Source organism: Aythya marila (assembly GCF_965140915.1).
Source record: "Aythya marila genome assembly, chromosome: 2".
In the NCBI taxonomy this organism is placed as follows: domain Eukaryota; kingdom Metazoa; phylum Chordata; class Aves; order Anseriformes; family Anatidae; genus Aythya; species Aythya marila.
The window spans coordinates 132,331,408-132,348,031 of NC_139043.1; the positions used below are offsets into that span (position 1 = coordinate 132,331,408).

General features: G+C 37.7%; 1 protein-coding gene across 1 annotated transcript in view; it reads right to left on the reverse strand.

The window, feature by feature from the left end:
- The window catches only part of TRIQK (triple QxxK/R motif containing), a 63,405-nt gene that overhangs the window by 14,326 nt on the left and 32,455 nt on the right, over positions 1–16,624 (reverse strand). Inside the window, exon 3 of the mRNA XM_082753003.1 lies at positions 1,553–1,638. Within this exon, the coding sequence (XP_082609129.1) occupies positions 1,553–1,638 (86 nt within the window). The remainder of the gene's footprint in view (positions 1–1,552; positions 1,639–16,624) is intronic.

Genomic DNA, 16,624 nt, shown 5'->3' on the forward strand with positions numbered 1-16,624 from the left:
AAGCTGGCATTCTACAAAAATATGTAGGAACACATTTGTACAGGATAAATTATTCTTGTTCTCCTTATTCACTAATATTTGGTATTCATTATACATGTGATTACACATATGCTTTTCTATTCTCCATCATTTTAAAGTAATAATTACTCAAGATAAAAATGAAACAAAACATGGTTTGAAGGACATATTTTCCTCACTTGTAAGAGATACGCGTAAAACTTGTACATTTCTAAAGAACTAGGCTGTACAGCAAAAGTCTCCAGGTAGAACATCACTTTTAAAAGGTCATGTCATTGAAAGTAAAATGAAAAGAAAAAGTAAAATTTAATAAGAAGGGAAGGAAAAAACATCAAACTCAAAAGGTTAATAATCTATCCTTTAAACAAAAAAGGCAATCTACTTTTTCTCATTAAAACCTGACACACAGCACTAACTGAGGAGATTATGTTGTGAAAACATACTGCATCGCACGGTAATGCTTGATCGAGATCAGCAATCAGGAGCAAAAAGAAAGCACTGTTTCGTGATTATAATAGCAAATTCTGGAAGACAACCAAATACATCATCTGGCAGCTCAACAGCTGTTACAGCTTGGTAGTAATACCTTGGCATTTGCTATAAGCTATAACTTGAAAAAATTGATTTCTCATCTGCCAGAAACAAGAAAATGTTCTCCTTTTAACATTTCTAAAGTTCCTTTCACTAGAATACTCAGGTGTCTGATCTTTTAAAAACAAAACAAACAAACACACAACATTTTTTAACCTTCCTGCTAAGCTAATTGTATATCACTTTGATTCAAAAATAAGTGTGATGGAAAAATATTGGATGCCACCTAAATAAACAATGTACATTCAGCCAAACTCCATTCTGATGACACTGGATAGAACACAATATTCCTGATTGTCTTCCTTCTTCATATTCACAGTCATGATCAGCCAGCCATTATTATACTTCATACCAGCCTGGAACAGGGACATTTCCAAAACAGATTTCAGTCCCTTTCCAAGTATTTTGCTGTTAGTTAAGCCTACTGTTTTCCAAGTCAGAGGTAGTACACAAGAATGTAGACTGAGATAATAATGCTGTGAATTTACAATATTTAACAAACACTGTCTTTAAATGACACAAGAAACTTATTCTAGAATGCCGAGTTCTTAGAAATGGGTATAGGACAGGAAGAGGAAGAAGGGAGATGTTTGTGTATTGTCACTTTTGTAACAATATAAAATCATTAAAGCATTTGTTTTGTGCACAGAGTGGCTCACAGGAAAGATCAGTTTTCTAAGTATACAATATTTTATTGACATTAAAGTATGCATCATAACAAGAACATGGACTACTTAAAACCCTTTAGTATTTCATCTATTCTAGTTATCTTAGGGTTAAGTAAAAGCAATCCATCATAAATATTTTAGATTCTGGCATTCCACTTAGATTTTGAAGTGTCATAAACAATATCTCTCAGAAATCAATATTCACGCAGTACATCTATGGGGAAAAGAAACAAGAAATACACAAAGGTGGTATAAGCTATCAAAGAGAACTCTACCTTCACGCCTAGTGCAGTTTTCTTGGCCTCTGCTTTTAATCTTGTTGCTCTTAACATAGGCCTGGTTTTCTTATAATCTTGTTTTCCTAGAGCAGAAAAACACATTTATTGAAAATGTTGCCAAAAATATATATAAAAAAAGATAAAGAATGTTAGCAATTATTTCAGTTTGAAAGTCAGATCTAACATTTTGAAAACGTCCCCCAGTTCAGCACTTTAAACAGAAGCTGCTTTATAAGCCAGGGGCCCAACCAGTGCAACAACGGTCCTCAGCACAGGTGATGATAGCAACAAGCGAGAGTTGATAAATCAGTGCAGAACTTATTACTCCGAAGAGACATCCAAATACACATACTGACAGCCACCCACTAGTACAATGTTTACTAAATTGTTCTGTAAGCATCACACAGCAAATAAGTAGATTAAAGACGGATGACGTTTTTTTCCCTCACTTTTCAATCAAAACAAAATTTTCGTTACCATTTTTGTTGGTTAGTCATCTCTAATGCACTTATAAATGTGTAATACGTGACATTCTGGTGAATGTAAATGTTTCAAGATTCCAAACTGGAACATTATTTGTGAGTAGCAGAACTCGGAGACATGCAGGTCAGTCCAAGTAAGCATTAATAAAACCACTGCTTCACACTATCTGTTTATAGAAACACGTTACACAGAATCCTCTAGAACTGTCTTAGATGGACTTTTTTGAAAAATATGGGGACTACCTCTTGCAGCCACTAAATAGTGCAGCCAAGTGTTTCATTACTGTGAGTCTATATGAACCGAGTTCAGAGGAAGACATGAAAGTACTTAGAAATGTCATAAATCTTTTATCTCAACTTAATAATAAAGCATAAAATACTTGATATCTCTCAGGTATATTTTTCCGACTTAAAGGCTCCACTACTGTTGTACTGTATACTATTAACCACAGCCTCTTTAAGTCCACTGAAGTCAAGGTACTGATACAGTCAGCAAAGGAGGAGAAGGAAAAGAAGAATCCTCAAAGAAAATGCTCAGAGGGGTAGAATCCCAGTGAAACCGCTTTGTCTTTTCAAAAAAGTCCTTTCCTCCACCCCCCACCTGCCCCATGCATACATGCATTTTGTCCTTTTTGCCTATTTACAAAGCTGAGCTGCAATGCTTAAAGCAGAAATCTTTCATTTTTTCTTTTTTTTTTACCACTAGTTTTACATCTAGGTTTCATCGTTGTTACATTCAGATAACTTAACCTTCCCTCTAAAAGAGTTCTCAGTAGTTTTGTGCACGCAACACTCCCATTTAATCTACCAGATGGGGCCTTATGTTCACAATCAATAGTGCAATCTTCTCATTTCATTGTCATCTTCAAAATTGGGATATTACAGCACAGTGGAGAAATTCTGAAACATGAATTAAAAAAGAATGATCTTCTCCAGCGATACCCTGAATTCATGGAAACACACTTCTACCTTTGTCCACCTTTTCTGTTTCATTTCTCTGCTCATATTCAATGAAGAGCTCTTCCCTGTGTAGAATATCGTGGATGCTGAACTCGCATTACGAATTTGCTCTTATGGTATAATCTCTCCTCAACCCTGGGGATTATATATTGTGAAGGTCTCTGTATTATCCTCTGGTCAGGTATTATTCATAAAAGAACTGAAATAACTTAGAAAATACTCAGTGACAAAAGGAAAAATAACCTAAACCAAGTGAAAAAAAAAAGCATATATCCAAAGAGCCTTCTTAGAGGATGGAGTAAAGATGACAACATGACTATTTATGTCTGATGTTCCAACATATTCATCCAGTCAACATATCACATTTACAGGACAGGATGACTGCAGCATTATTCTTCAGAAGTCAATGATATCTGAAAGCAGGATGCAACAATGCGGAGTGCTGTAATATTCTGTACAGTTACAGAAAGAAATGCAGGAACAACCCAAATGGTTAAGTCATGAGATGAAACCAGCCTGGAAGACAATGTGTTTCTTCCTCCTGAAGTACTGCAGTCGTACCTTTGCAATGAAATAGTTAAAGAGCTGTCAGAATTTCCATTATAAATGGCAGGAGTTTATAACTCATAAAAATTCACTCCAGGGTGAAATTTGGCATAGGTATACCCCAGTCTTGAATTTTTTTGTTTGTTTGTTTGGAGCCAACTTTCAATAAAGTGATGCAGCTGTTCTTACTTACTCATGAACAAACTATAGAAATTTATCCAGCTGATATGTTTTAAGCACAACAAATACTTTTGTTTAGAAGTATAAAACTGACAAGGACTAGGTTCAATTTCAGTTCTCGTAATTCAGATTTGCTGTTCTCCCATCTGGGGTAAATAAAGCAGGACACACAGAGGTTTCCCATCCTGTGATGCAACAGAGTTAGATAACAAAAACTAGAAAGCTTTGTAAGGCCCATTAGGAATGAGAAAAAAGTCAGATACTGATCCCCACCTCCTCTTCCTCACATTGCCCATTCTCCCTCCTCCTCTCCAAGGACCAACTGTGAAGGTGACTAGAGCAATGGTAAATATTACACAGTCTATTCCTAGAAAAGGGAAAGATTATCGGTGTTCCTTCACTCAGTTTCAAACATTCTGGTACTGTTTAATCCAGTACTGTCAGTATGGCTAAGACTGTATTCAGCTTATCCATAGAATATGTCCAGATTTATATTAAATCTGATATGAACAACTAAACCTCCCTATATAACAAATAGGCTATTTTAATAATGACTCTAGAGCTGGTAGTTCTCCAAATCTATGCACCTGTCATTAATTTACCATTCTCCTTGCTAAACGTGAAAGCCAAAGGAAAAAAATATATATGGTAGGGAAACAGTCTGAGTCCACGAAGTGCAAAAGTTTAAAAAGGGCATCTGTGAAGTCCTTTGTAATGAAAACCAGATTTAGCTATTGTACTAAAAGACTCTTAAAACATCTGAACTTTCTGAGGCCTTGGGAAAGACATCTGCACTACAGGACTATAAAGAACTATGAAATGCAAAGCCCCTACCACGTGAATGCTGATCATTACCACCTGGAAAACAAGCAGGAATAAATAATAATAGCTCCCTATGTTCTTTTGAGTCTGCAATTTCAACCAGTTGGAACACGTATATTCACACTCCCGATTTCTTCTAGTTTTATCTACCTCATCCTGCAAGCTGTCTTGTACATTTATCTGTCAGAGTCATCAGCTAAAGCTGTTTCTTCTTCCCAGGAAGTGACCGTCAAAGCCAGTTAAGATGGACTCATCAGACAAAGCCTCATTTGTCTGCTTTACCCAATGTCTATTCAAGACAGACAGAGAGTTTTCCTGAGGGAACATAGGAGGGCCAGAAAAGAAGCCAAAAACATAGATTTGGAAAATTTCCAGACCAAATCCTACTTTCTGTATTACCTAAGCAAAATCCTTTCCTCTTGTACATCTTCACATTATCATTATTATCAATTTTTCATTTCTTCTCTCAAACTCCAGTGCTGGCTTTCCTTTTTTTTTTTTTTTTTTTTTTTTTAAAAAAACAAACAAACAAAACCACCTACCTTACTTTTTTTTTTTTTTTTTTAATTTATTTAATAAACTCACAACTTCTTTCTTTACAACTTTTCTGAAGTCCATCCATCACTTTATTTCAGTTTTTAAGGCCAAAGAACTAGTCCATGATAAGGAAATTTTTCTTACTGACTACAGCCATCTATTCCCTGCTTCTATTGCGCCTTGCCAGTCCCTCCCAAGAACAGCTGCAAAGACCATCCACCTTTCCATTTCAGTGCTTGAAGTTGTCTTCAGAAACTCTCCAGTGCTCACCCTTCATCCCACCCCTTTTATCCTGTCCTTGTCTGCCCATTTTTTTTCCTGCTCCTTGGGTGGCAAAAGGACCTCAGTAGCAGCTGAACAGAGTTGTGCCCATTTAAAAATCCTTTTTTGAAACTTTCCAGGAGTGGAAATGGACTCTTCTATTGGCTGTAGACTTAGAAAAGCATAAAGATAACAGTGAAAGATGGGGGAGTTTTTCAGCTACTAAACACAGCTGTATTGTGAAAAATGCCAAAGTGTTTCCCTCAGAGCAAATGTTAGGTATTCATACAATATGCAGCATAAAGTTGTTTCTCCTCACGTAACTAGGATTAAAATGCTATGGATTTCACAAGAAATGTTGTGATTTTTCTCTATTCACACTAGAGAACAAGATCCCAAATATCTCCTATTCAATAATTTTAATAATAGATTAGAGAAGACCTGATCTGGTATATTCAGTATTCTCTTTAACTAAACACCACAATTAATGCAAAACTTAAGTTAAATAACACTTATGAGCTAGATAAGTTCATTAAGTTCTGAGTGACCTTTTTTTTTTTTTAACTCTGCAGAAATCCTGTGACATTACGAGGTACTATGCATAAATATTTTTGCATAGATAACAAACTCTGTAACACATGTAACTGAGAATGCAGCACGCTGAGCGCTATATGTTAAGAAAATGGACTACACCTAAGATTTTGTAAAGATGCTGCCATTTACCATACAACCTGAACCTATATAATAACTTCTTAAAAAAATATTGGATTCCCGATCCTTCTAGATGTTTACTCTTTCATTCCAACAATAGCTCATTACTGGAATTGAATAACTGACTAAAGACTGCCTCTCTGCTTCTCAATTCATCAGGCTTAAGCAGAAACAGGACTGCATCTTTGGCCTTTGTTGATACTGCTGTCCAAGCTTATTATCATATGAATATCTAGTTATTGTTTTATAAATGTTCACATTTCAGGAGCTCCCTGCTTTCTTTTCTCTCAGTAGACTTTACAATATCCACCTTCATTATCATCATGTGGCAGCACTGCTCTTTGCCTGCATTTGCTACTTTAAAAATTAATGCACTGCTATTTTCTGAATACTGTACTGCGTAAGCTGCTTATGAGTACATTATGCTATCAAGCGAGCACATGCAGAAAAGCTTCCTAAACTGTTATTCTTTCAATGAAAATACCGCTGGTTCTGCTTCAAAGGCACTTCTTTTCACCTGCAAATGGACTTGCTCCTACACTTATTCCTCAATTCATTGTCTTTTATTTGTGTCTGCAAATCTTTAATTGCCTTTAATTAGAAAAAAGTAAATTCAGTGCTTTAATCTTGCAAATACATTCAATCATAATTCTGTCTGGGATGAATACCAAGTTCTATTCACTGACTGATCTTTATAACAAAGGTATATAAATTTATTGTCCGTTTATATAGACCACACCAATTAAGCCACAATGGAATAGCAAATAGATAAGAGTCAAAATATTTGAAATGAGAAATGTGCAATCTAAATTTAATTACTCAGACGAATTATTTGAAGATGAGTTATTTACAGCATGCCAAAAAACCTGACAGATAGTAAAATTTGCTAATCAACATTACAGATTTAAAATTCCTTTCAACACTTTCAGTATAATTTGTAGCAACCAACAAACTGCTGTCCTGAATCTTTCTGTGCCGGTATTACAGTCATAATCAAAACATTAGTAAGATTTTTTTCTATATAGTAGCAATACATTTCATATGCTAAAGTATTGTTTAAAGCATAACAACACTATAGCTACTGTGTAAATTTTAGTTACTGGTAGTAGTTTAATTAAAATACATTAATGTAACTGATGCTGACACCCAGACTAAAATGTATACATAGATAATTAGAAACTAGAGATAGATTGGGGTAAGCTTTACTGTCAAACTGGAAGTGTGAAACAGCACACCTAGTTAAGCAGGAATCATTGTCATTATTATTGGTTTGAATTAGTGAAGGTTGCAGGAACCCTCCCGTGAAATCCTACTGAACAAGGACAGAAGAAAATGGTCCTCTGGACTTTTTAGGGTTTCCACAGTCTGCCTTTGAGGAGGTCCTTGATTTCCTCACTGTAACAGGGGTAGCAAAGGGCCACAAAGATGATGAAGAGCCTGGAGCAGCTCTCCTACAAGGAGACGCCTAGAGAGCTGGGACTGCTCAGCCTGGAGAAGAGGATGAATCTCATCACTGTCTGTAAATACCTGAATGGAGGGTACAATGATGGCCATCAGGTGTTTTACAGTCGTGCCCAGTGGCAGGACTAGAGGCAACAGGCACAAACTGAAACACAGGAGGTTCCATCTCAATGTCAGGAAGCACTTCTTTACTGTGTGGGTGACGGAGCACTGGCACAGGTTGCTCAGAAAGTTTGCACAGTCTCTTTGCTTGGAGATCTTCAAAAGTCACCTTGACATAGCCCTGGGCAATCAGCACTAGCTGGCTCTGCTTGTGCAGGGGGTTGGACTAGATGATGTCTAGAGGTCCCTTCCAACCTCAACCATTCTGTGAAATTCTGTGAATCAGTAATGTAACTGATGTGCACCAAAGGAAATGCCAACATGGTTTCACTAAGGGCAGATTGTGCCTGACAAATATGATGGCCTTCTACAAGAGGGCTACAGTATGGGTGAATAGGGGAAGAGCAACTGGACTTGTGCAAAGCATTTGACACTGTACCCCATGATATTCTTGTCCCTAAACTGGAGAGAAATGGGTTTGACAGATGGACCACTTGGTGGGTAAGGAATTGGCTGGATGGTCACACTCAAAGAGTTGTGGTCAATGGCTCAATGTCCAGGTGGAGATCTGTAACAAGCGATGTTCCTCAGAGGTCGGTATTGGGACCGGCACTATTTAACACCTTTGTTGGTGACATGGGCAGTGAAATTGAGTGCACCCTCAGCAAGTTTGCTGATGACACCAAGCTGTGTGGTGCTGGAAGGAAAGGGCTGCCATCCTGAGGGACCTGGACAGGCCTGAGAGGTGGGCCTGTGTGAGCCTCATGAGGCTCAACAATACCAAGTGGGAGGTCCTGCATCTGGTCTTGGGCAATCCCAAGCACAAATACAGGCCGGGTGGAGAACAGGTTGAGGAGAAGGACCTGGGGGTGGTGGTTGAAGAGCAGCTCAATATGGCCAGGTTGGATGGGGCTTTGGGCAGCCCGATCTGGTGGGAGGTATCCCTGCCCATGGCAGGGGTGTTGGAATTAGATGATCTTCCAACCCAAACTGTCCTGTGATTCCGTGAATTCAATAGCTTGCAAACACAGCAAGTTAACTGACTCAAAAGTTCAAGTCAGTTTGTACTTTCAACAATTCCATAATTTTACAGTAGTTTATTTTTTAATGGGATGGAATAAAGTTTATTTTTTTCCTATATGCCCTGAAACTCCTGCAAATGGACTGTCTCAGTAGCAGAGTTTTTCTTTAAGTGCCTTTATTAATGCCAACAAGTTAGGTGTCTGGTATGGGGAAGGAAGTGTTTTCTCAAGTGCTCTGTAAAATCATCCAGATCCACAGAGGTATGAATGCAACTATCATCTAAGATGTGCGTACAGAAGTATATGCTTAAATGATTTTCAGAGAACTTAAACTAGTCACTGTGCATTCAGTGAGTAACATAATTTGAATCCAGTGAAACTCTGTGAAACTCTAATCATAACTGACATCTATGTCTTAAATACGCACACATCACCTATAACTCTACAACTTCAAATTTGGAAATAACTATTGGTCTGGGAACCTCAAAAAAAAGCAAAATTCCAAAGAAAATTCTGTCCTAAGCTCAGTTAAAATCAGAAGCAAATCACTTACCAGTAAGGGTGCATTTAGGGTGTTATAATCTACCTTTGAGAACTGGTGCCAGAACTCTTGTTCATATGCTTGAAAACAGGACCAAGCCCTCAAGTATTTAGTATAGTTTTTTGTGGTCTCAATGTCACGCAGGCTATTCAAGTACCACTCTTTTCCAGAAAAACAGAAAAGAGGTTTTCTTGTTTTTAATTGCTGCGATTACAGAGTTTTTGGAGTCTCAGGTTAACAGAAACACTTTGTTATGTCTTACACATACTCAAGAATACGTGTGTATTCAGAAAAAGCATGAAAACCCCCCACAGCCTCTCTCTTTTTTATTCAGGTTTAATGGCAGCTCAAATCACTGACCATTTTTCAATCTTGAGAGACAGAACAGCTTGACACTAATAATACATTTGCAAAGGACACATCATCATTTAACACAACATTAAGTGCTCAGGGACAACTTTTTACCGTAGACACAATGTGCTCTGAGCTCAGGGTTGACATTTAATGCTACAAAGATAATCCAACCAGTCATTCATGAGGGGTAAATTAATTTTCAAGCAACTATATTTCAGCTCTAAGCCAACAAGAAGGATGCATTAAAATGAATAAGTTCCTTGTATGCTGTCTGCAAGATTAAAAAAAAATATTAAAATAAAATCAAAATATAAAGCATCCTTAAATATATCAAAATATACCCATTTAATTATTGATATCTTTCTCTGATTCCAAAACGCAAGTCTAGTAATATTTGTTAAATATAATATTCTGACTGAAAACAAAATCCCTTAGAAAATCCCTCTGAATTTGCTCTGAGTTGCCATGAAAAGCAGTATTAATGAATGCTTTACATTTAAAATCTCAACCAGGGATAGATTGACTACAACGGGCACTTAAGAAGTATAGAAAGGTGCTAATTCAAATACTTTTATAAGGACTATTTCAAAAATATACATAAAAGTTTAAGAAAATACATTTCAGAAAGCTGGTTATCAATAATGTAGAAAAAAAAATCAATACTTTAAATCAGTTAATTCAGTCATGAAATTTCATTATTTTCAACACCTGCAGAATATTTTCAATTAATTGTAAGACCATAACAAAGGTTATGAAGAACAGCAGCAAAAATATTGATGTTTACTAGACAGAGTTTGATGGGCATATTTTTTCATACATTCAAAATTAAATAATCTTTTCAAACCTTTTGCTTAAGCTCAACAGGTGTGTGCTGACAGCTATTAAAAAGTAATAGCTCCATGTAGCAAGGAGTATCTTGAACACCCATGATGACAGTTCTCCAATTAACCTCTCCAACAATCTCTCTAACATTTTTCATTCAGACAACTATGAAAACGTTAAATACCTTTCTTAAAAATAAATTAACATAATTAATTCAAAACAGGTCACTGGGTGAGTGTTTCACTTCTTTTCTTCTCCGCTTACATAATATATACATGCATTAATGTGTGTATGTAGTTTTGAGCACATTTTTATTACTTTGCTATGGAACAACTACCAGCATTTGCACTCTCATATACACAACCACGTTTTAGTATAAATTCTGAAACTGAGGAAAGCAAAACAAAAATGTGACTGCTTAGGAGCAAAGTACCAACATTGACATGAGTACAAACATGCTTTTATCAAACATTTGATTAGATTTGGGGGAGAGAAGGGAAACTATCCAATGGTTTCTTTGACAATCAGAGGTGTGAAAAAGACAGCACAATGTGTGGTAAGGGCCACATAGCACACAAAGACGCTTTCTGCTTTTTTGAGACAGGCTGAGCCCAGCTCCAACTTGGCTTACACCGATTTTATTAACTTTGCTGGCTGCAAATAGAGGAAAATGTGATATACCTCGTAATAAGTGGAAACAGAGTTACAGACTTATGGTCAAAGCTTTCTAGGAAGACAGACACAGCATGCAGCACAATCCTTCCAGAGCCATGCAAGGTCTGCGAGTGCTCCTTCGTTCTTTGCAATCTCTGTCTTTGCAGCCTCAGACTTTCTTTAATATATTTTTTTCAAGGGCACACTCATAGCCTTACCTAATAGCTAAAAAAGCCAAACAGGAGGAGATCTACCAAATAGAAGCTATGCAGCAAAGTCAAGAGAAAATGGGTGTCATCGTCATAGTCACCGACACTCACAGTATCTGGAGGACCTTCCAACAACCATGTTCAGCGCAAACACAGTAACTGCAGAATCACAGAAAAACAGATCTGGAAGGGATTTTTAGGAGTTACCTTGTTTGTGTCCTCGCCCCAGAGGAAGATGAAGTTTGGATGGATGTTTGTCTACACAGCTCCTAACAGCCCTTAAAAAGGGCAACTGCACAGTCTCACTAGTTTTCCCCTAGTTCTTCACAAACATTATCATGAAGTTTTCCTCATGTTCAATATCTAACTTAGATCTTCCTTACTGAACTCTTAGAACATTACTCTATCATAAACTTGGAGGACAGTTGACTTATTATCTGCTTTTTTATATATGGTAATCTTTTACTCCTACCTCTTTACTTTCTCCCATACTGAATTTGCAAACTAAATTCATCATCCCATTTGCAATTAAAATACTGGGTCCAGAACAGACCGCTATGGACCCCTCATTACACTTTTACAAACAGACACTAAGCCATTAATAACCACCAAGTACAGTTTTCATAACAATTTGGTACCTATCTTGGAGTAGCTTCATATTCACACATCTCTTTTTTTTTATCAGAATACACTGTCAAAACGCCTTGATAAAGTCGAGGCATATGGCACCTCTTCCTTTTCTCCATCCTTAAGATTTGCTACTCTGTCACAGAAGAAAATCAGATTGGATTGACAAATCACATTGGCTGCTACTTACCTCCTGGTTGTGCTGTAGATTCTTACAAGACACCGTGTGTCCCTGTCCTGAAGGGTGTGAAAGATGAGGGAGCTGCGTTCGATCATTTATGAATATTATATGTCCCATCTGTTGGATTGTTATTGTGATGTTGGCTGTGTAATTACTAGAGGTTAGCTCCAGTAAGAGTGAGCTCGTCCTTACACAGGAGGGCAGAAAATGACTACGAACAGTTCTCCACGGAGAGTATTTAAAGAGGATAAAGGAAAATGTGGAGACTGACGACCAGGTCACCCAAATTCAGCTGCCCACAATAAAATGTATCTATGTAACAGATGCTCCACAAAACATCTTCCCTGTTCTTCTCACCCCCAAAACTAGAGGCAGAAATTTCTCCCACTTTCTTAGATAAAGTAACATTTTTTTGACCTTACACAGAATATGAGTGACTGAGGTCACAGCAGAAGTTAAAGATCCCCTGCCAGTGATTTTTTTCCCCCCAAAAAAAACCAACACACATGCAAATGACTCTAAGACCACGATCCAAAGAAAACCAATACCCCCTCTCCTCTTTCTCCACTGAAGAAAACCCGTTCAACCCTCTGAACCAGAAAGAAACCCTTCCAGACAATGCCTCTGGCAATCAGTTTAACCTCTGAGCGCATGACTGGACCAAAGCAACCACTGCCTAAAAAAACATTTTCAATACCAGTAATGCAAAATTTATTCCCAATTACTCTGATGTATATCATGCTGGTGCCAGACAACATCACTGAATCACTCACGACAGTGGTTGCTGAATAAGCACCGCAATATCACCACGCACTGTAATATTAAACCTTCTGGATAAAGGGTCGGTGGTGCTCCAGGAGGTCAGCAGAGCTTCTCTCCCCCTCTGATACAGTTAACCCCTCGCTACCTGATGTGTCCAAAAATAATGATTGCACCCTGTCGCTGCGGAGAATCACGGGGAGACAGTGGCACCACGTGGATCTGTAATCACCCCTTCACCCATGGCCCTGCCAGTATGAATTTGTCCAGTATTAATACATTAGCTGTCATTAAATTCTATATCTGATTTTAGGAGAATCAAAATAGACTTGAAGCAAACAAAGAACTTTGATAGAGTCACATTATGAGCCAGGGGCAGAGACTTGGAGACAGTGCAGCTAAGGAGAGGCTAGGCTGACTTCCTTCTAATGCCTGCTTGATGAAAACATTTTTTAACATTAGCCTGTGTCTTTGCCACCAAGACTAAAAACATTCTTTGCTTCAGATTAATGCGCTGGTAATTAATCACTGGTGGTCACAACTTGCCAAAGAAAAGCCCTCCAACTCTGAACCAAATCATACCTGAATTGGAGCTAGAACTTGTGTGTAAAGGATTAAATGTAGAGATTTAGTCCAAGCATGAGATTCGTGGATTTTGCCTAGGAAAGGAGAAGCTGCAAGCCCTGAGAGAGACACCCTACGAACACTCACAGCCAGGAAAAACACTTGAGGACAACACTTGATCTAAAAAGGGACAGAGTGGGGGAAGGAACTAAAGACGTCTGGGTGAAGGGACTTGCATGAGGTCAGGCACCAGAAGAATGGCACAACTGTGATCCTGAATGTCTTAACTCCTGATCCACTGTCTTATCCAGTGGATAATGCTTTTCTCAGAATTGAAAATAAATTGGATGCTGTCTGCCAAGATGCAGTAATTCCTTACTAGTAAGTCATATCATTCTGGACCAGCTGTATGTTACAAGACCATCCCAAAATACAAGTTGTAATTTATTAATTCTGCCTAAGTAAAAGGTTTGCAGTAATACTGTCAGCATTTGCAGTTCTCACTTCAATGAAGCATATTGCAAAGGATGCTTTGTCAGACCTATATATCACTGTCACTCCAGGAGTCAATGCACTGACAGCCTTAGCAGAGGTGGATGTTACAGGATACTGTGGAAGTGATTATGTAAGTTGGAAAAGCAGGTTTCTGGAGTCTCACTCCAGCAATGCAGAAATCAGAGGCTTTTAATGGAATTAGCGGAGAAGGGAACATCTCTTGTATACATCACCATTATCCCTTGAGATCCTAAAATTACTTGTGAGGAATAATCTCTCCAACTCACTCATAATTTTAGCACTCCTAAGAACTACATATCTTCAGTTCACCCATAATTTAAACTTCTTTCCTTCAACAGAAACATCACCTGACAGGTCTTAACTAAAAGTGAATGACAGCAATAGCAGCTTACTTATAGTGTAAAGGCAATGCATATTTATGAGCTCCCAGAGTAATGGCTTATGGACCTCAGAACTAAAGGTGTAATAATGTCTTCAAGGCACATCAGAAGGCACAATTTTACCTTCAAAAGCCAAACTGGGCTGTAGCCAGTGATGAGATCTGTGTTTGTATTAAGATACTAAAGCTTGCTGCTACAGAAAGAAAAGATAGAGAAGCCTGTCTGGCCTTTACGTTTATCTTTACTTTTCCAGACTTACTATTCCATCTTTCTCTCCCCTTTTTGAAGGCTCACGGAAGAAGAACTCCATGTGTGTATGTAGCATATTAGAACATGTAGAATAACATCATCTTAATCCAGACTTCAGGACTGGACTTGATACCTTAGAGGAGAATGTCTCATATCCATTCACTGTACTCATCAATATAGAAACAAGAATAGCTAGACTTGGCTTTACACCTCCTCTTTAGGCATATATATTTGTCAATTAACTAAAACACCATATTTTTTCCAATCACATTGCCATCAGAGCGATGGCAATGGCTTTATCTGAGACCTTTTGATTTTATTTCATTATCTCCAGAATCAGCCCTCTGTTGATGTTTTTATGAATCAAGTCAGTCCGTTTCAGTAATGGTTTTATTTTGAACCTGACTTCATTATAAACAATTTAAATAATGAAAGGCATCTACGAGGGCAGTTTACTCAAAGAAGAAAGGACTGTTCCCAGCATATTTTTTTTCCAAAACTTAATTCCATAGGACGACCTTCTAAGTATGTTGCCTCTTGTAGGACACATAAAAGCTGGAGTGACTGCTAAGGAAAACAGCCTAGAGTCTGGGAAACTATTCTATTAGAGCAGATAAAACATGGATCTGCTTTTTATTCCTCAATCTGCCACAAAATTATTGTATAACCCTGGGAAATCTCTTTTCCTCACAAGACTTTGGTACTCATCGAAAACTCTGAGATCCTGGTGTAATGGTGTAATACAAGTGAAAAACACTCATGAGCGTTATCTATTTGAGATGATTCTCTATTGGCCTATATTAATTTATTTTTTAATATTTTAAAATTACATTTACAAATATAATGAGAAACAATTAAAAAGTACCTGAAAAAGTAACTGAATCTGCTAGTGACCCTTAAAGTCAATTTCTTATTCATTAAAAATGCATGTTAAATATTTATAAACCCATGCACAAAGCAATTTCAGTTTCTGGAATTAAAAGCATACACAAATGCTCTAAATTAAACAGAAAATTAACTTTTAGCTATGCCTGCTTCCTCACAAACTTACTGTTGACATTGGTCTGATCACAAAGGTCCTAAGTAACGTCCCCCCTCTCTTTTTCTCTGCTGAAGAAATCTCTTCATGTAAAGTCACAAAGTATGGACTAATGGGTGATATAGGACGCAGAATTTCACCCACACACTGTTATGTGCAGCCCAGCAATTCGGTCCTAGATGAGGTGCATCTGCTGGGGGTTAGTCCAAATGTGCAGCACCAGCAGAGACTCCTCCGCTTCCCGTGGCAGGGTGCTCTCAACAGAAAGGACAGGCATTGCTCAAGACAGACAAAAGAGGTTATTTGTAAACTCCCAGAACAGTTCTCTATTAACATTCCTCTCTCTGATTGATTCTTTAAACATACCAGGACGGACATATTTATTATACATAGCATGCAGAGTGAAAAAACAATCAATGCATTTCTTTTTCAGTCATTTTTCAGTCCCTCGCAACCTAGAGGTTTGTCTCATACTCAGAGTGAATTGCTTTTGTGAATGTCTTGTTTCATAGATAGATTGATACAGAAACACAGAACAAAACAAAGCCACACACCCTCCCTATGGCCTGTTTTTGAACAGTTCAGTTCCTCAGAAGAAAAGAGACATGACTGCACTTCCAGCAACAATGCAGTCCTTATGACAAATATATTTTTCACAGATCCAGGAAAAAGCCTGTGGATTTGATTAAGCTAAGTTCTAAGAACTGGGCAAAGGGATTTTGTATATGCATAATAGGGACCACTAAATTATTAAAGCAAAACTAGTGCAACTAACATTTGAGTGAAAAGTGCATAAAATGAAGATTTCCATCAAGTTGCCTCGTAGTTCTTTTGATGCAAAATCCAAAGGAGTGTCAGAAATACAATGCTAATGTAATGTTCAAGTTCTAACCATTTTTTTTTTTTTCTTCTTATGATAAAAAGGCTACAGAGTGTGGCAAAAGAACTCACTGAGAATTCACTCAGTGGTGTGGCAGTGCTTTATTTTCTATTGGTCCTCCACCCTCAAAATAACACATAAAATTCCCGAGATACCCACGTACCTGTATTTTTAATGCAGATACACATACTAACAGGTATGAAGGCAGGC